General features: G+C 28.7%; 1 protein-coding gene across 1 annotated transcript in view; it reads left to right on the forward strand.

Annotated features, from left to right (window-relative positions):
- Nucleotides 1-20,436, forward strand: part of LOC129974938 (techylectin-5B-like) — a 79,779-nt gene extending 59,343 nt beyond the window's left edge. The window contains exons 6-8 of the mRNA XM_056087742.1: nucleotides 6,598-6,694; nucleotides 13,689-13,859; nucleotides 19,672-20,436. Coding sequence (XP_055943717.1) covers nucleotides 6,598-6,694; nucleotides 13,689-13,859; nucleotides 19,672-19,991 — 588 coding nt within the window. The 3' untranslated portion in view covers nucleotides 19,992-20,436. The remainder of the gene's footprint in view (nucleotides 1-6,597; nucleotides 6,695-13,688; nucleotides 13,860-19,671) is intronic.
- Nucleotides 20,437-20,790: the final 354 nt, after the last annotated feature.

Here is a 20,790-nt window from a genome sequence, read left to right on the forward strand (position 1 = left end):
TTAAAATTAAAATCATATAAAAAGCAAAAATCATTTTTTAAAGAGACCAAAGATTTTTAAAGATAAAATAGCCATATGTAAAACACCTCACACCATTGATGAAGAGCTTATTTTGCCAGCAGCAATTGAGATTGTAGAAACTATGTTTGGAGATCATTTTTCAAAACAATTCCAGTCCATACCTCTTTCAAATGATATTGTTGCTCGTGGAATCGGTGATATAGCTGAAGATGTACAGTGGCAACTTTTCTCGAAGTTGCTTGACAAATTGTTTTCAATACAGCTTGACGAAGCAACAGATAATAATAAAGATGCTCATTTAATTCCTATGTTCGAATTTGTCATAATATGTCAGTAGTAGAACTACTTTTCTGCAAACCAATAGAACTCAAAACATCAGCGCTGCTATTTGCTATTTTAAATGATTTTATGAACGAGACAAACATAGAATGGAAATATAGCGCACATTGTATTATCCACAGAAAACTTTTGGCTTCGAAAGAAATGAGTCCTGGTCTGAATATTGTGTTAACTACGGTTGTACCGTAGTAAATTATATAAAAATGAGACCCCTGAGATCAAGAATCTTTTCCGCACTTTGTAAAGACATGGGTTCAGTACATTCAGCGTTACTATTTTATTACGAGGCAAGATGGTCATCACGTGGGAAATTTTTGCAACGTGTTTATGAATTAAGAGAAGAAATCTCCATTTTCCTAGAAGAAGAAGAAAACATACCGGAGGCCGAGAATTTTCGCGATGGTTTATTTGTGATGAAATTGAGGTACTTTGTCGACATATTCGAGAAATTAAATAACTTGAATCTTCAACTCCAAGGAGTAAATACACATATGTTGGATACCAGTGATAAAGTTAATGCTTTTTGTAGAAAATTGAAATTGTGGAGCAGAAATTTAAAGCAAAAAACCTAACAATATTTGCAAATGTGGATGATTGTAATAAAACTTATAAGACTGAAGAACAAGCAAAAGTTGTTTTGTAACAATTGAAAATCATTTAGCGATGCTGGCAAAGAATTTTAAGAAGTATTTTCATGCTGATGACAAACTGATAGCAAGTTACGAGTGGATTAGGGATCCATTTCATTAGACTTCCGAAGGACTCTCAATTGATGAGGTAGAAAAATTCATAGACTTCACGACAAGTGGCGAAACTAAAAGACAATTTAGTAATAAATCACTATTTGAATTTTGGGCAGGAGTAAGGATGATTTTTCTGCACTAAAAACAAGGAAATTTCACATTCTATTACCATACAACATTCTACCTTTGTGAAACTGGATTTTCTGCTGTGGTTTCTTTGAAGACAAAATATAGAAACATAACTGAGAGTGGCTATTTCTAATACTAAGCCTTCCTTCGAAAAACTTTGCTCTGCAAAACAGGCCCGAGTAAGTCACTAATAATTATTAAATTTGTTTTTAATTTGGTATGTTTTGATTAAGTAAGTTATGATTTAGTAAGTTGTTTTACTTTAATTATTTATGAAATATGTCGAAATGTATTTTGTTTTCTATGTGTATGTGTGCTTTCCTTTCAGTCAGTTAATTAATTTTTTTAAATAATATTTTCTCTTGGATATTCTCGCGCCCCCCTTCTAGTGTGATCGCGCCCCCCTAGGGGGGCGCGCCCCACAGGTTGAGAATCGCTGTGTTAGGACATTTTGGTATCCTTGTGAATTCATTCTACCTGAAACGAATGCAATTGAGCTCACACCATTGTAAGCAAAACATCCCCAAGCCATGGCAGACCCTCCACCTAATTGGCGCTTGGAGAATATTTCTTTTTCATTTCTTATATCATGCCAGTAGAAATTCCAGCCATCTGGTCCATCCAAATTCCCTTTTTTTTCGTCAGAAAAAAAAATTTCCATCCATTGGTTGTTCCAGGTCATGACTTTCTGGCCAAAGTTCAAACGCTCTATTTTGTGTCTCTGAGGCTTAGTCAATTTTGCTGTATAAGTGAACCTTCCAGACCTTCTAATTGTGTTATAAATCGTTTTTTGACAAACTTTTAAACCTGTCATCGGAATCAGTTTCCTGGTTGAGTACTTTCCAGTAGATGCAAGTTGGCAAACTCTTCTTTCATCACGCGAGGACAAAGCTTTAGGTCTTCCCCAAGTATTCTTTTTACCATAATTGTCTTTCAATTTAAAAAAAATTGTTAACTACAGTCTTCCTATCTTTATCGCAATAGCACGACTACTCATTCCTGTTGAAGACAAAGCTTCGATCTGTCCTCTTTCACGATCAGTTAACTTCTTACCCTTCGCCATCTTCACAAAGATCACCAATACTTCGAAGAAACGTATGGCAAATATGAAAATTGCAGCGTTGTCACAAGTTAGTAGTTGCAATGGTAATTACATGATTATAATATATTTATTTTTAAAAAATGACTGGTGGCCTTAAAGTTTTTACTCAGGCAGAAATACTAACTTTTTAAATAACCACATGTTTCTCATAATTATGTATTTACAAATTATGTTTATGGCATTTATTTTTTATCAATGAACTTTAATAATTAATATTATTTGAATCCCTTTTATTTCATTTTACATTTTCTCAAATTTTTTTACTAGCCTTAAAGTTTTTACTCAGGCTGTATAGACAGCGTCCTAAGGAATCTTAAATAAAGGACCGATATAATCAGCATTGAATGATAAATGAATCTTTCGTACAACTCAGTTCTACCTGGAGTTACCTGTGTTTGCTGTCAACTGCGTTACTGATCTGGGTTAAAAGTTCTTTTCTAAAAACTTTCACATTTCTTCAGTGTAGGAAGCTGTTATCTAATCTAGGCTTAACTGAACTAAAATTATCGTTTGAGATGTTAGAAAAACGATAACAATCCGCGATATAAAATGAGTTGGGGGGATAATAAAGTGAGATTCTATTCTGTGAATTTCTGTACTAAAGTTCTTGATGGAACAAAAATCAAGGGATTAGTGAGCCATTGTTAGTACATGGGACGAAATATTATTTAAAGTTTAAAAATATTAATTTGTTTATTTTGTGTTTTCAGAAATGTTTATCGAATGCATTTACTTTCGAGACGTGAAATATATATGGAATGAAACCATTCTAAAAATTGTAGCATTATAAATACACTTTTATTTTGTATCTTTTTTTCTATCATATTCTTTTCAGTATAAATATGCCCTGAAAGAATGCCAGTGGCGTAACGGTGGTAAATAACATTAACTTTGATTTTTTTCGCTCCATTGGTTTATAAAAAGTTTATAGCGTTAAGGGCATGACATTAACTTTTGCTCCCCACATGATATTTTATTTTTAAAAAAATGACATAAGCTAAACTAATGTTTTGTCTTTTGGTTCGTCTTCAGACTAGTGCCGGGATATTTAACTTCCCTTGTTCCGCTATCGGTTGCAAAAGTGCTCTTTTGTGAAAAAACAAGAAAGGTCCAATTTCTCTGGTTTAATTCGTTATGATTGTAAAGCAGGGTTCACACGAGGTCAACTTTTGCGCGCAGTGGAAGGTCGCGCCTACTTCAAGAATATCACGTGACCCCAATGGGACAGTGGCAAATTGTTATCTTAGCGGGACAACTATTTGTAATTGTCCCATTGCAGTTACGTGATATTCCCGAGGTAGCCGTGCCCTTCCATTGCGCTCAATAGTTGGCCTCGTGTGAACCCTTCTTAATGCTATGAAAATGTTGCATTTCAGTTTCAACTGGGTATACACTTTAAAGGAAAGATGGGCTGTATTAGACATTTTTGGAAATTACTCACTTAGGGTTATGAAATTTTTTATGCATGTATATTAAAATATAAATAAGCCAAATTTCTTTAAAGAACTTTCTGAAACGAATTATGCTTTTTTAAAATAAAAGATGTAGGTTTTTAAAAAATTTCAAAACATTCCAGGCGACATAATTTTTAATTTTTTAAATTAATTTTTCCTTATTACCAATATAAATTTATTTGGAACAAAATTGTGTATGGTTTTGTAATTCCTATGAGATGCTAATTTTTTAAAAAAATATTTTTATGCAAATTTACTAAATTTTCAGAAGAATTTTTTTTTTTTTGAGCTGAAATTGTCTTAACAATCTAAAAACCTCGAAATATAAAATGCGTTCCTTTTTTTCTTTTAATGCTTAACTAAAATCTTTATTATCGATTTTATTTAATTGCCTCAAAAATTAAGATATCTGGACCATTTCAAAGATATTTAAATCTAATTATAATATCATTTTGAGAAAAGTAATTAAAATGTGCTTTTTTTTCTCTATGCTCTTCATATATTCATTTTATTGAATACTATATTTTATGACACTATTTTAATTGAATATAAACATATATTTTGGTGATGAAATGATAAAATAAAATTTCACGTTTTCGTCCATTTTTGCTTATTTCAAAGTCCACTGCCCGCTTAAACACTTAAATTATTCATAGAAGCAGTTTGTAAACATAGTCTACATATTTTCAGTATAAGATAAGAAAAATTGCCAGATTAAATTTATCTAAGTACTTACAAATCTTTTGAAATGAATTCTTCTCTCTTTGGTTATCAATTTCCTAGTGGGTTAAGGCGAGGAGGGTGAAATTGAGAAATTTTTAACCAAACGCTATCCTTGCAATGAGACAATCCGATTTGAAATTGGATCAAGAAATAGGATTGATATAACATATCTATTTACGGATTTAAATCACATATATTAAGTGATACTCTCGTAAAAAAATGTACAGGGAAATTGAAAGGGGATATTTCTCAATTTTTTGAATAACAAATAATCATTAAAAATAAGAGGTTATTTTTGTTTAAAAATCAGAGACAAACAACGACTTCTCACAACATTCACCTGGTATAATTTTAATTAGAAAAATTTTATTGAGGTTATTTAACATAAATATTTATCCAAATGGATTTATTTATGTTTGACTCAGAGAACAACCACAACAACGACAAAAATGAGTTTTAAACATTTAAAAATCATTCATTTTAAGATAGCATCGAATCTTTAAGATTTTGCTAGTTATAAAAGCTTTGTCAGTTAAAAAATTGTAAAGCATTTAAAATTGAACAGTCTTCAAAGTTTCTCCAAAATGTTCTCGTATATCCCCTAATAAAGATGTTACGTCTCTTCCCTCTTGCATAAAATTTGGGAATTTTGGATAAAGCCGTGAGCGCCGCAACTAATCAGATTTTTTTGTTTTCAAAATCTCGCTTATGAAAGTTTGTGCTTAATAGTATAGTGAAGAAAAGAATATTATTTTTTCATATCTACATTGATAATGGCAAAATGCTGTACCAAATTTCATTCATCAATGTCATTGCTTTTTTTTTAGTTATTGCACTTGCACTCAATTGAATGTACAGGATAGCAAACGGGCAACACTTTAACGGATTTAATTAAAATTCTTATTATAATATATGCTTTAAATGCTAAAAATAGCTTCCAAACTACATATATCTAGCTTTTTCCTTTTTATAGTTATCGTGTTCATATAAGTTTGGAAATATATACAGACAAGCTTTCCTTGAATGGATTTCGTATAAAATTTGATAAAAATAAATAAATTTGATGTAAAGAATGCATACCAAATTTCATACGTCTAACTCAAAGCGTTTTTCCATTTACCATGTTCGCTGACGAACAGATTCTATGCCAAAAAAGTGTTTTTCGAGCTCAGGCAGGTCTGAAACGTGATTTGTAAAAATCTCGTATTCGAATTTTTTGGCGAATACAATATTTTCTCTTTATATATTTCGTTTAACGATCAAGTAAAAAGAAGACGCTAAAATGTTTGTTAAATAATGTTTTTTCCTGTAATATCTAAAAGTTTTATTTTTCACCAACTGCTTTAACGTTTAATTTTTAACGATAATATTAACTCCATAAACGCTTGTCAGTTTCTTGCTTAATTCGAAAAATAATGTTGTGTCCTCCCAAGATTAACAAAGCTTTGAGCACTAATCCAAATGCAAAAAAAAAAAAAAAAAAAAAAAAATCTATCTCAAATTTCAAATAATCATTTGAGAACATTCATATTTCGCAATCGCCAACATTTATAAAAGCGATGGTTTTCGAGCAGCTCAAAATCAAAGGAGTTCTAAAATTTTTTTCGTGAAAAATCAGTTTAAACCGGTTTGAAACAATAACGTGAATATAAGATATTTTCTACCTATGGATTTTGAGACTTCAAAAACCCAAACTTAAACAACATCATGTTCGCACATGATAAACAAAAACATTCATAAGTTTTTTTTTAAACACGAAATAATGTTCCTGCCTTCTTCTATTTTCAAAATCAAAATTATTATTGCACCAGGATTCATTTTTTTTTCATTCACTAAGCCGGCATTTGTAATTAAATTAATTTTGGGAATGAAAAATTAGATATTTGAATCAATCGAATCGATTATTTTATATTCGAAGCTTCAAATACAATTTCTTTCAAGATTTGAGTCTTTTGATTCGAAATAGTTTCAAAACACATAAAAACTTATCTAATTCGTGACTTGTACGCTTATTGTCTTCAGAGTTTTGTTTCTCAGACTTTTGCAATCCCAGCTTATCGAACTCGTAACTCTTTTTGTTGAACAGGTTTTCCAGAGACGAAAAGACGGTTCCATCGATTTCCTGAGACAGTGGAAAGACTACAAGTACGGATTTGGAAATATTGGTGGAGAGTTTTGGCTCGGTAAGCCAGCTTGTTTCTTACATTAAAAAATTTTTTTTTTCATAAATAGGAGTAAAAAATATAAGAATCGCCATAAAAGCTTTTTTTCCATTAAAAACGATACAATATATACAATATATACAATACAATAAATGGAGTGTTTATTTTTAAAGAATAAAATGTTTCTAATTTATATTATTCAAATTTTAGACATCTTTGATGGCCAGTTAGCTCGCCGAGATTAACCCTAGATTATGCATGACTTTTTATTTTTTTTTCCTAAAAAATATATGTGTGTTTGAAAAGATGCATATAATTTAAGAAAATTATTTTTTTAAAAAATGGTGATTTATTTTTGTTTATGGTGAAATTTTAATAAAACAATTAAAATGGACCATTTGGCTATATCATGAATTAAACAATATCCCATGACACAAATCACATTATAACAGTTCTGCAATAAAAATAAAAATCTTTTTTTTACCAATATTTGTTTTATAATGCAAAAAATATTTTCATAGAATTTTTAATGGTAAAATTATTTATACAATAGCTATCTTGGTATTTTCTAGTTTCCAGTTCCTGTCCTTAATTTCCAGTTTAAATCTAATTCTAGTACCACTCTTGCAATAAATCATCTTTTCTATAAACGTTTATCAAAACGCAATTAAAAAGGATTTCAAAACACTCCTTGTTGCCCTTTGAAATGATCATGTGAAACTTATAAATGGAAATAAGAACCTATAGCCAAATGGCAACTAGATGAGCGCCATGGTTGCCATGTCTGTTCGATGCATGGTTAATGACTACTAAAAATTTCGATTTAATATTTTAAGTAACTTGCTTTTAATGCCTTACTCATCAAAATATTTAAAATTTCAAATTTTGATACACATACGCTCATATTATTTTTGAAGCTTTACAACATTTTGAACTTTGTACTAAGTATAATTGTACCCCTAATTTTCTATCTATATCTTAATACGTCTAATTATATCGGAAAAAGCAACAGTATTTAAAAAAATCATTTCAAAAAGGAATCATCATTGCCTGATTTTGAAGTTAACTTTTAAGTATAGCAAAATTTCAAACATTTTATTTAAAAGCATGCCTTATATTGAAATATACTCAACATGGAAAAATAAGCCGTATGTTTATAACTGGATTATCCACAATAGGCGAATGGAATAAAATATTAGTAGCAATAATGTAAACGATTTGAGTTTCAATAATGCAATATATTATTGAAAAATGTGTTTAAAATATTAAAAAAAATTATAGGCAGAACATTTAGAATAATTGGTAAGATAATTTTTCGTAATTTAAGGTAATATTAAAAATTATTTTTGTGCTGTAATATTTTGGGAAGTTAGTTTCACTGAAAACACTAACAAATTTCGTTTGATTTTGAATTAAAATTCTAATTAAAATTCCAAAAAAAAAAAAAAAAAAGAATCACCCTGAAGTGCACATTACCATTCTAAAATACATATGTGCCAAATTTTATGACTGTAGCTTAAATTATCTGTAATCTAACCTAATTCGTTATCTTATCTAATTAACTTTAGAGCACCAGTTTCCATAAAAAATAATCTTTATTATTACTAGAGAATATATTTGCAAATGAGATTTTTTTATTATAATAAAAATGAGTATGCTCTATGTTGTTATAAGTAATTGGTAATCATACAATAACAAACATTAAAATTCAGTATTGAAGAGAATTAATGTGACGCATTACCCTTTTGCAGCTAAATTATCTTTCTCTTTATTAATTTCAAGCAAAAATCAGATGAATTGAAGTTATATTTAGCTAAATGAAATCCCTTGAAAAGTATATAATTAGCTTCAGTTTTAACCTTACAGCCATTTCAGACATACGATTAGTGTGGTCATCGCTATATGCGCCAAAAAAATAATAATGGATCTATTCTAAATTCTAAAAATTGAAATAAAATGCTCAGCGAAATAAAATTTTATGCTCATTTAGATCTTTTATGTAAAAATTATATCATCCAAAATGATGTAAAGTAACATTAGTAGTATATGTGCCATAATATGAAAAACTCTGTTCTAGATATTCTTCTATATATACTTTTAATCTAAATATCAATAGAAAAGATTTCTTCTACATATTATTATGGTTTAGATATAAATAGAATAGAATTCTTTTAGATATTCTCCTGATCGAGATATCTATGGAATGTATATACTTTTGGTCTTAATGTTAATAGAATAAAAATCTTCTAGATATTCTTCTGGTCAAGATATTAATAAAACAGAGTTCTTCTGGATATTCTTCTGAACGAGATATTTATCGAATAGAATTCTTCTATATTCTTTTGTTCTAGATATTAATAAAATAGAATTATTCTAGATATTTTTTGATCAAGTTATTAAGGGAATAAAATTATTCAAAACATTCTTTTGATTAAGATATTAATAGAATATTATTTGTTTTTGAATAGATGTTCTTTTGATAAAAATATTTTTCTAGAATGTTTATTCTTAATGAGCTTTGAATTTCCGATTTTGTTTACAATGTATCCAACAGCCTCCATTTATAATTAAACAATTTTTGTTACAAATTTTGTAAAGATAAATTTGACCTCTAAATTCGTGTGAAATTTCGCAAATTCAAATTCCTTTTTTTTGATAAAAAATGATAGTCTGTTTTGAAATTAAATACTCAGCAAATTTTATACATAAAAATATCAAAGTCAATTTATAGATGTCAACGTATTTAAAATTTATTGCACCTCTTTACATACAATATTTGATATCAGAATGCGGTTATCTTGAATTTTTTGATGTCATTTTCGGTAATATGGCAACTTTGGCAAATATATTGTTATATATAGTGACATTTGAAATGTTACATATTATTGCTTAGGAATAAATATAGTATTTGGCATTTTATATTTAACTCAGTTCTTTGTAATGTTTGTTCCTGAGTCTTATTTATAATCATTGCCAAGGCAACTTTCAATGACTGCTGTCATTTGACCATTTAAAGAAGCTGGTTGAAAGTGGATGTTGGGAGGTTAAGTCATGGCATGACAATATATTTCCAGAATCAATTAACTGAGCAATGACTGTGTGTTCGTGGAAGTGCGTGTCCCTATTCATTAAGCACTGTATCATTTAAATTTCTGATCAATATGGAAGCAATGTTTTGTTCCAATGTTAATTTATGTTGACAAGCCTGAATGATTTTAATGATTGTTTACGAATTTACAGGAGATAATTGATTATCAATTCCCACATCAGATTGCACGGAATTGCAACCGTAATAAAATTTTCAATCTTCTTCCTTGATGTTTTGCACAGCTTAATTGGCATCATTTTGATTTTTCTTTAAACTGAATATAAAACAAACAATGAAACTTTTATTTATTAAATTTTAATAACTGATTTTAAATTTATTATATGATTTTTCAGCACTACATTGATAAACTGCTCTTCTGTCTCTCTTGAAAAGAATAAATCAATCAATTTAAATAAAAATATCAAAACACCTGAACTAGTATATAAATATAGTTGAATAATAAAGAAACACCAATACAGCTTTCTGCTCAATTGTAAACCTCTGCTACATTCTGCCCACAAGATCGTGAGAAGATGAAACCATAGTCGTCTATTGCAAAGGGAAAGCTCTGCTTTCTATAAATAACCGCATCGATTCTGACTTTCAGAGGCAACGGTGACAGCTGAATTTCCGGTAGAAACCTGCTGTTTGCGAATTGGCTGATTCTTTAAAGATATGAGATTATCGTCTGAGATTTTATTTAATGAAAATAAAATCTCAGACGATAGGAAAAATTTTACAACTTTAATATCCTATAAAAAATAAAATCATGAATTAAAAAAAATTATTTAAAAAGTGTTTATTTACAAATACAATATGATACTATCGAATATCAATACTGAATAGATTGCCACGACACAATATAGAAATCTTGTTCACAAATGTTGTAGTATGACTTAATGAAGCTTTTTTTTGGCAGGATAATGACTTTAGTATAAAGCAATAAAATTTTATCCCAAACATCGCAGGATGTTTCAGTTAGTCAGAATATACGATTAAACTATTTGTAAACTGTAAACTTTAAAAATTGAAATCAGAATTAAGGGAGAAATTTCCTTAAAGTAAGTTTAATAATTCAGAAATTTAAAATGAATGGAGTAATGAAAAGTAATACGATTTCATTTGTATATTTAACACATTTTAAATTTAATTTTGTTTGAAAAAGAATGTATCATTCTTTCTCTCTCTCGGTCTGTGTATATGAAACAAATTTTTGAATTCTTTTGAAAACGTTGCCAAAAAATATTTTACAAAAATAAGACAGAATATATATATATATATATATATATATATATATATATATATATATATATATATATATATATATATATATATATATATATATATATATATATATATATATATATATATATATATATATATATATATATATATATATATATATATATATATATATATATATATATATATATATATAATGAAATCTGCTATCGCAAATTTCAAGTTATCATGTGAGGACATTAGTTTTATGTCACGTGACATCTTTTTATACATATAATTTTACAGAGGATAATCATCTAAAATTTTTTTCTGGAGGTCAGAATTATTTTACTTGAAAAACCAGTTTAAACCGGTTTGAAACAGTCATGTAACTATTTAATTACGCATGCGTCAATGTTAAAAAAAAAGTTTTTTTTTTTACCTCGAAATTGTTCGAATTATGCCGTCACAACTTTTTCTCGTGGTCAATTTTTTCCCCCTCGAAAATCCGGTTTAAACTGGTTTAGAATGATCACTTGATTATGGTATTGCGCAGTTGTCAACTTTTTAGAAAAGCATTTTTCTTTTCTTTTTTTTTCCCAATATCCAATTTCCAATCCAATATCCTGGATTATCTCCATTAATTTGGAGAGTCTGATTATTTAACCGCTATTATTAATGATACAATGTAATAATAATGACATAAAACACTCTAAATAATTTTTTGTGAAAACATCATTTTTACATTATTTTAAAATTCACAAAATTAATTTTTTAGGGACATCAAATTTATGTCTTTGTAACTTTTTTTCTTTAATTTTAATAACTTTTCAAAATATTTTTTACAAAAATGCTTTTTTTTTTCAGTTTTATATAGACGCACATAACAACAATATCAAATGCTTTTTTTTTGTTCGTTTCATTGTTGCTATAGTAAAAATTTAAACAATAACGTAAAGTTTAAGGAAACAAGCCTAAAATATAATCTTAATTTGATATTTCAGATTAGAAAATTAAACCCCCTTTAACGATCTTTTCTAAAAATAAGGAACAAAAAATTAAAAACCTGGACAATATAATTAAATATGAGACTAGGCCTTCTTCTAGGATCTAAGTCTGTATCGCGCCATTTAATTTCAACTATCCTCCTTCTCCTATAGTAACTTCACGCTTTCCAAACTGATGCATTAAAAAATATGAGTTTTCTTAATAATATTAAAAGAAAATCCTTGCAGGAAAAAGAGAACTTCAATAACACCTTTAATGAATCGTTAATAAGTTTCAGTAATCGTTTAATTCATCGTTAATTAATCGTTCAGTAATCGTAGAAATCCGAATATAAAGCAAATGCGATTATAAGATAATTTTCTTGAAAAAAAAAGACTTTGCATCGGCGTACAGTCGCAAATATATACAATTAATTATGGATTCATAAATTTTGCTTATTGTTTACGTTCTTTTAATATAAGGTTGTTGCAAAGATTAATGAACCGAGATCTGCAATTTTTATTATTTCTTATTCAAACCGATTTTAGTTATAAATTTTGATTTGAGCTTTCGGGAACATTATGAGTCGAGAAAATTTTACTGCAAGGAAAAAAGATTTTTAATGCTACTAAATATTTACATTTAAGGAGCAATACATTTTTTTTCTATTTCTCAAAGACTCTGACAATGTGTATGAAATTTTCTCCTACAATTTCCGTTAGTTAATCTGTGACAATCAAATCCAAAATATTGTTAACAGGTTGGCCGCTCATCTAGGTGAATACATTTTATGACTATATCATATTTAAGTATAAAATAAAATTCCATACAAAAATAAAATAAAACATCCACTCACTATAAATTAAAATTCCATAAAATATAAAATAAAACATCCACTCACTATAAATTAAAATTCCATCAAATATAAAATAAAACATCCACTAAATTAAAATCCATTAAATATAAAATAAAACATCCACTAACTATAAATTAAAATTCAATAAAATATAAAATAAAACATCCACTCACTATAAATTAAAATTCCATCAAATATAAAATAAAACATCCACTAAATTAAAATCCATTAAATATAAAATAAAACATCCACTAACTATAAATTAAAATTCAATAAAATATAAAATAAAGCACCCACTAACTATAAATTAAAATTCCATAAAATATAAAATAAAGCATCCCTAACTATAAATTAAAATTTCATAAAATATAAAACAAAACATCCACTAACTATAAATTAAAATTCCATAAAATATAAAATAAAGCATCCACTAACTATAAATTAAAATTCCATAAAATATAAAATAAAGCATCCCTACCTATAAATTAAAATTCCATAAAATATAAAACAAAAAAATATTTTTATATATAATTTTATATTCTATATAATATAGAATTATATAAAGCATAAATTAGAAAATTAAAATTTAAGGGAAATTCCCTTTCTTAACGAACACTTATTACATGAATTGCAAAATCAGTAGTTGTAGAATTTAGAATCCTTCTTTTAGAAGGTTAATTAATAATTCTTTCATGTATTCCGCATCAGGTACAAGTAATTTGCTGATTGTATACCAATCTAAAAGCATTATCTTGTAACCTTTAGTATCTTGTAACATATCCACACCATTTAGCTTTTGATTTTTATTTGATTTAGTCCTAAGTCAATCTTGATTTACTCTTAGTGTCAATATATTTTTTTAGGAAACGAAAATCTGTACCTGATCACACATCAGGATCTTTACGAACTGAGAGTTGACCTGGAAGATTTCGATGGTGGAAAGGGATTTGCTCTGTATGATGGTTTTGCAGTCGGAAGTGAGAAAGAAAAGTATATGCTGAAATTTGTAGGCCCTTTCAAAGCGGGAGACGCAGGTAAGTATTGATTTATAACATGATTCATCCATTATTTTACACTAGCCGCTTTTGGCCATCAACTTATTCCCCAGAGATTACGATTGTGTTTGATTTCAGTTCGACCCCTCCATGACTTGATATTAGTGGTTCTTTCAGGACAGAGCTGGATATTTTGAAGCTTTAGGCAATGTACAGCATTGTTAGGTTTTTTTTAAAAAACGGTTATTTTAGTTTCAAATTTCTGCACATTTTTAATACGTTTAGGATTTATTTTAAGTTGATATTTGTTATTTTATTAACTCTAACAATACCGCTCAACGAAACTACTGAGTGTACCTAAGTCGCCTGGATATATTTGCCGAATTCTTTAATCCTTTCTTTAAGTGTGATGAGATGAATATCCTTGGCGCATGCTTTATTCGGTAGAGACGCTCGCCTAGATGGTTTGGGAGTTTTCAACGAATACTCAAAGGATGTCTATGTATACATTTGCTTAATACTATCAACTAGGTAGACACCTCTTTTTGTCTAACAAACTCTTAAAAGCACTATCTATTGTCGTCCTGTTTTTGACGGGTTGAGTGGGGAATTTTCTTTACCCTTAAATGAGAAACTCGGGCATTGAAATATCGTGGGAGTATATAAGATAAAACAATAACAAGGTTAATTTTGTGACTATGTATATGTTTTTGCTTTCCTGTTATGATTCCAGATTGCTCAGCATCAACATTTGTACATTGTATATTATTGAAATATGCAGTATTTTTGAATAAACAATATTGAAACACAATAATACAATATTGAAATGCAATAATACAATATTGAAATACAATAATACAATATTGAAATGCAATAATACAATATTGAAATACAATAATACAATATTGAAATGCAATAATACAATATTGAAATACAATAATACAATATTGAAATGCAATAATACAATATTGAAATACAATAATACAATATTGAAATGCAATAATACAATATTGAAATACAATAATACAATATTGGAATACAATAATACAATATTGAAATATACAAAATCCACGTATATTATTGAGACTTACGTTTGATTCTTATAAATAACTGAACGGATATAATGAAATATAGGAACCTGACTTATAATACTTGATAAAGTGTTATTCATTATCTTAATATTTTATCATTTACAAAATTTATGTTTATTACTCTCATATATTTTACACCTAAAAAAATAAAGTTTCTGAACCGACTTACTTACGGCCCCCTCTCAATCTAGCGGTACTAGGCAGCTGCCTAGTTTGGAAATGCGCCATTGTTTTGTGGTACTTTAAAACATGAAATTATTAAAAAGTTTCTTTATTTCAAGTGGCAGATATAGTGGGACCTTGAAAGAGAGAATAAATTTCACGCTGTCAAACCTCTTGAGCAACCTTGGCCTTCACGAGTGAACAGGAAAGCAGACCCACTCTTAACTCGTTTCCGTAAGCATAACAGATTCGCGCATCTTCATTTGTTGTTAGGAGAACAGTTACCAGTGGGCTTGCAGTGCATCTGCTATATGTGTGTACTCCATATATTGTCAAAATGCACAGATTTCAATGTCCAATGCTCCCAATTTTTTTCAAATTCTTTCAATTCAATTGTTACTTCTTTCTGACACAATGCCACTTTCTTATAATTTTAATGTTCATTTTTTTCCAGTTATTTAAAGTGTATTCATTTTTTTTAGTGAGTGATAATAGTTCCAATTTCTCGCGAAGGATGTCAGAATCATGTCAACATCGTCCAAAAATTCAGCTTTCTTGGATAGCTACGAGAAATAGTAACAAACAATTTTTAGGGTTGCAATAAAATTCATCCGAATTGCCATTTTTGGCGAGAAATTGTTCCCGATAATTCAATTTTAGCGAACAATTAGAATTCCTTTTTACGTTTGTCGTTTTATCAGATTTTATTATCCATTCATATTGATAAATCTTTAATCTTTTGTTTGGCACAGCTTAGTTCATTTAACAACTCTTTCACCAAGAAAATAGTGGGATAGTACAAACGGAACTTTCTCTCATACTCTATAGTAAAAGTATTCCTGCCCCCCTCGCACAAAAATTAATTGCTGATCTTGAGCGAGACCATGAATGCCACGATTGCTCAGATTTTTATTTTTAGAGTCCTGCATATGAGAATTCGCAGAATTATAATAAAGAAAAATGGTACTTGTGTATTATTTACGGCATACCATGGCGAACAAGTGTTATGAAAGAGCCCATTAAAGTGTAATCATTGGCAGTTAATCATTGGGATGTAATTAATATACAAGTACCAGGCAACTAAATATGTATTTTGGACACATAGTCTTGACAGATTAAAATTAAAGCCTGGCACAGAAATTCAACTGTAGTCACAAGAAAACATACCAAATTTCATTTATCTAAGCCATTGCACTTTTGAGTTATCCTGTCTATATTCGGGCAGAAGTACAAACTGACAGACGGTCAACTCATTGTCAGATCTGGTTTCAAATTTGATGCACTTTTACAGTTTAAGATGTTTTTCTGTTTACCAATTTTATCCATCTTGATTTCTCCCCGTTTGATAATAATCATGAACCTTGTACTCAGACAGACATACTTTCTTAGAATGGATTTCGTTCAAAATTTCATTGAAATTTAAATTTCGGTGTTTTTATTACCGAATTTTATCCATCTGATTGAATTCTATCAAATTTTTGAATTATCGTGTTTATAAACAGTCAGGCATGATTCTGAAAATGCATTTTTCGGACGCAGTGAGAGTTGAAACGTAGAAATGCGCAATAATCACTAATTTTAATTTTTTGATTATTGTAATATTTCCCTTTATATACTTTGATATTTCCGATGTATCGTTTAATAAATGAGGAGTTTTATAGTTACCAAAAAAATTAATTAAAAATCACAAAAAAAAAAAAACTCGTATTTTATCGTTTATTTTATTTTATGGAATATTACAGCAGCGTTGCCACTTTCTCTAAACTAAAAAAAATGTAACAACGTTGTCATTGACTTACACTTTTGAATTACAAATGAAATTTCTATTTTTAAATGATTTTTTTAAAAAAAATAATTTAACCATATTTATCAGCAATTTAGCTCGCGCGAAATAAAAAAATTTGGAAATCAAGTTGTAATTTTAGTTGGCGATAAATCGCTATACACATAGCCATCTGCATTATTTTCTATTTTCTAATAACCCTAAAAACGAAAAATTGATGCCTCAAAAGCTATAAATCGCTAATTTGTTGCCTACGCATTTTGAGGCTTCAAAAACCTCAAACCAAAACAACATCATGATAATAAAATAATTTAACAAAAATTAGTGTTAATATGAATGCTTATAAGAGGTAATTAATAGATAGAATTTTCATTCATCAGCTCTTGGAAAAAAAAAAAAAAACGGCGATTAAATGCTTATAGCAACAATGAAAATAGTTTGAATTTCTTTGCAACAATGCAAAATATTGTTGAAAATTATGAGTGAAAAATATATTTAAAAAATTGTCGAAATAATTTTTTTTTAAAGATTACTCAGTAAATAGCATTGAAAATATAACTTTTTTGAATTTTAAGATATCTCAAAATTTGGCAGATAGTTACTTCTTGATTAGTAAATGTCCATCATAAAAAAACTTTACAAAATTTTAATGATATATTTTATTAAAAATTAACTAACGTTTTAACCGCTTAACTGATTGATTTTCTTTACTGTCTAATAAGATGACACCTTCTATTTTGGGCATATTTTCATTAGATAGAATGATTTAGAACGTTGTTAAGCGTGCATAAAGAATACTGCAGACTCCGTGGTTCTTTGAATGCACTTACGATTTAGATCTATTTACCAGGAACAGCAACTTCTATTCCTTGTGCTAGATAATCCTTCTAAACACCATGACTGGAATGTAATCCCTTTCGGAGAGTTAAGTTTGGTAATTTATCAGGTAAAATGAAATATTTTATCTTATCAATGAATATTATTCATACCATTACATTACAAAGCCTTATCTAAACTTTTACAAATTCTTGGAAAAACAGATTAACCCCTGTAAAGCGGTTTTGTTCCCCCATTATTCTTTCAAACTTCTAAATATTGATTATTTAATTCATTTTAATATAATACCTATATGATTTAAGTATTGGATTTTACGAAAAACTTAAATAATGAAATATATACAAATTCTTTATAAATTTTTGGGAACTTAAAAGAAAATTTAATTCTTAAACTTTTACAAATTCTTGGAAAAACAGATTTACCCTTGTAAAGCAGTTTTGTTCCCCCATTATTCTTTCAAACTTCTAAATATTGATTATTTAATTCATTTTAATATAATACCTATATGATTTAAGTATTGGATTTTACGAAAAACTTAAATAATGAAATATATAGAAATTCTTTATAAATTTTTGGGAACTTAAAAGAAAATTTAATTCTTAAACTTTTACAAATTCTTGGAAAAACAGATTTACCCGTGTAAAGCGGTTTTGTTCCCCCATTATTCTTTCAAACTTCTAAATATTCATTATTTAATTCATTTTAATATAATACCTATATGATTTAAGTATTGGATTTTACGAAAAACTTAAATAATGAAATATATACAAATTTTTTTATAAATTTTTGGGAACTTAAAAGAAAATTTAATTCTTAAACTTTTACAAATTCTTGGAAAAGCAGATAAACTCCTGCAAAGGTTCTTGTGGGGGGATATATGTTTTATGCCCCCTCTTTCTTCTCTCCAACATTCAAAACCGATATTTTTATAAATTTTAATATAATATCTACATAATTTAAGTAATGAAAACTTAAATAATAAGATATTTAACTGCGAGGGACACAAGCTTTGAGAGCTATCAAGTTTTAAAATAGGATTATTTTAAAATATTGGCTTTCCTTTGATAAATTTCTTAGCTTTGGATTAGCATATTTTTGATAATAATAATCTTTAAATTCTTTTAGTAATTTTTGAAGGTTACAGTGGTTATTTAAGTAAGAAAATGTTAGGTCTTAGTTAAAACATTTATGAGCCACTAGCCACCTTTGGTGACCAACTGTTTTACTGCGATATTAACAGCTTTGATAATGTCAGCCAACTGTGAGGAACTATCATATAAATTTACTTTCAAAATAGACATAAAACATTCTGATTTGTTAAATATATGCGCAAAATAATGCAATTAACTGATGAATGAAATTTGCGAAACCCTCCCGTTACTTTGCCAGGGGCTATGCTAGAATTTCATTTAGAATTTCATACCCCGAAGATTGAACATGGTGGTAAACGACCTTTGATGATGTATTCATGAGGAAATCAGCTTTCAAATGAAATAAGAATTGTCAGACTTGAACCAGTGGTCGGGGCTGCGGAATTCTATCGTGATTTTTTAAAAATTCCTACAGAGGATATACAGTCAAGTAGTGCTTTTGTGATTTAAATGTAAAATGAGACCGTTGGGAAAGAGAAGGAGATCATTGATAACTTACCAAAGTATCAAGAGTTTTCAAATGAAATAAAAAAGTGGTGAAATTGGTGCTGTGGTTGTGATTGATTCTGATTTCTCTAAAAAATGGAATATAGCGAAAACAGTCGATCATCGATGACATGCGTAGAGGTTATAAGTTTTCATATGAAGCTAAAATTAGCGAAATTGGACCGATGGTTCAGGCTGGAGAACTAGTTAATTGATAGTCATCGTTATTTTAAAAATACGAATTGGCTGGCGGCTTTCTAAGTACTTCATATCAGAAAAAATTGACTTGTAAAGAAAAATGTCTGTTTTACTAATAATACTTCTCTTTTTTTTATTTAAAGGTGACGGCATGACGTACCACGCATCGATTCCTTTTTCAACTATCGATATAGATCATGACTTTTGGGAAGGAGGCCACTGTGCCAAAGATCACACAGGTGGTTGGTGGTACAATCAGTGCGAAGCTAGCAACTTGAATGGTAAATACCTGAACGGTCTCAATCCCCATGAATATCAGGGGGTCTACTGGCATGAATGGCATGGCCCAAGCTATTCCTTGATGTCTACCAAGATGATGATCAGACCGAAATTTAGGGAAGTAGCCAAGCCTACGTTCGAAGTCCAAGAGATGCATCCACATAATGAGAATTCAAAGGAATAATTTTTAGTCATTTGGCGCTAGAAATTATTCCCAAAGCAGACAAAGAATAACTTACTTTCCTTTATAGAGCAAATAATTCATACATTTAAGTTAAAATGAGTTGTAATCTATTAGTCAATATCCCGTCATATCGCCAAAGGATGCTTAGTTGCCAATGTCATAACGCAAAATTGCATTAGCGATTTGGCATCCATTGAAGCGATACCAATCGTATTTAATCTTTCATACGCGGCATATGCAGTTAGAACGACGTTATGTTTGTTTGATTTAATAAAAAAGATAATAAAGTAATTAATTTTTAAATACATCTCTAATGAAAGTTGATAGATATTTTATTATGGTTGAAGACAGACTTGAAAGAATTAAGCATGTAAATTTTACTGCCAGTGAAAATGATTAGAAAGGAATTTTTTTTGAAATTTTTTTTGCTTTACAACATTTTAAATATCCACTGAAATTTTTTTGTGTATTTTATTTTCTTCAAGTTGTACTTATTTGTTTTCTTATGATAATAAATTTTTAAAAATCTAAAATTGTTGTTTGTCTTCTATTTCATTTTTTCATTTATTTTATTTATTAAAACCAGTTAACCTGTTTCATTTATTTTCAGATAATTTATATCTCTCTATCACACACACACACACACACACACACACACACACACACACACACACACACACACACACACACACACACACACACACACACACACACACACACACACACACACACACACACACACACACACACTTAATAAACAGCAGGGTCTAATTCAACCAAATTTTGCTCATTTATTATA

Source organism: Argiope bruennichi, chromosome 7 (assembly GCF_947563725.1).
Source record: "Argiope bruennichi chromosome 7, qqArgBrue1.1, whole genome shotgun sequence".
Lineage (NCBI taxonomy): Eukaryota > Metazoa > Arthropoda > Arachnida > Araneae > Araneidae > Argiope > Argiope bruennichi.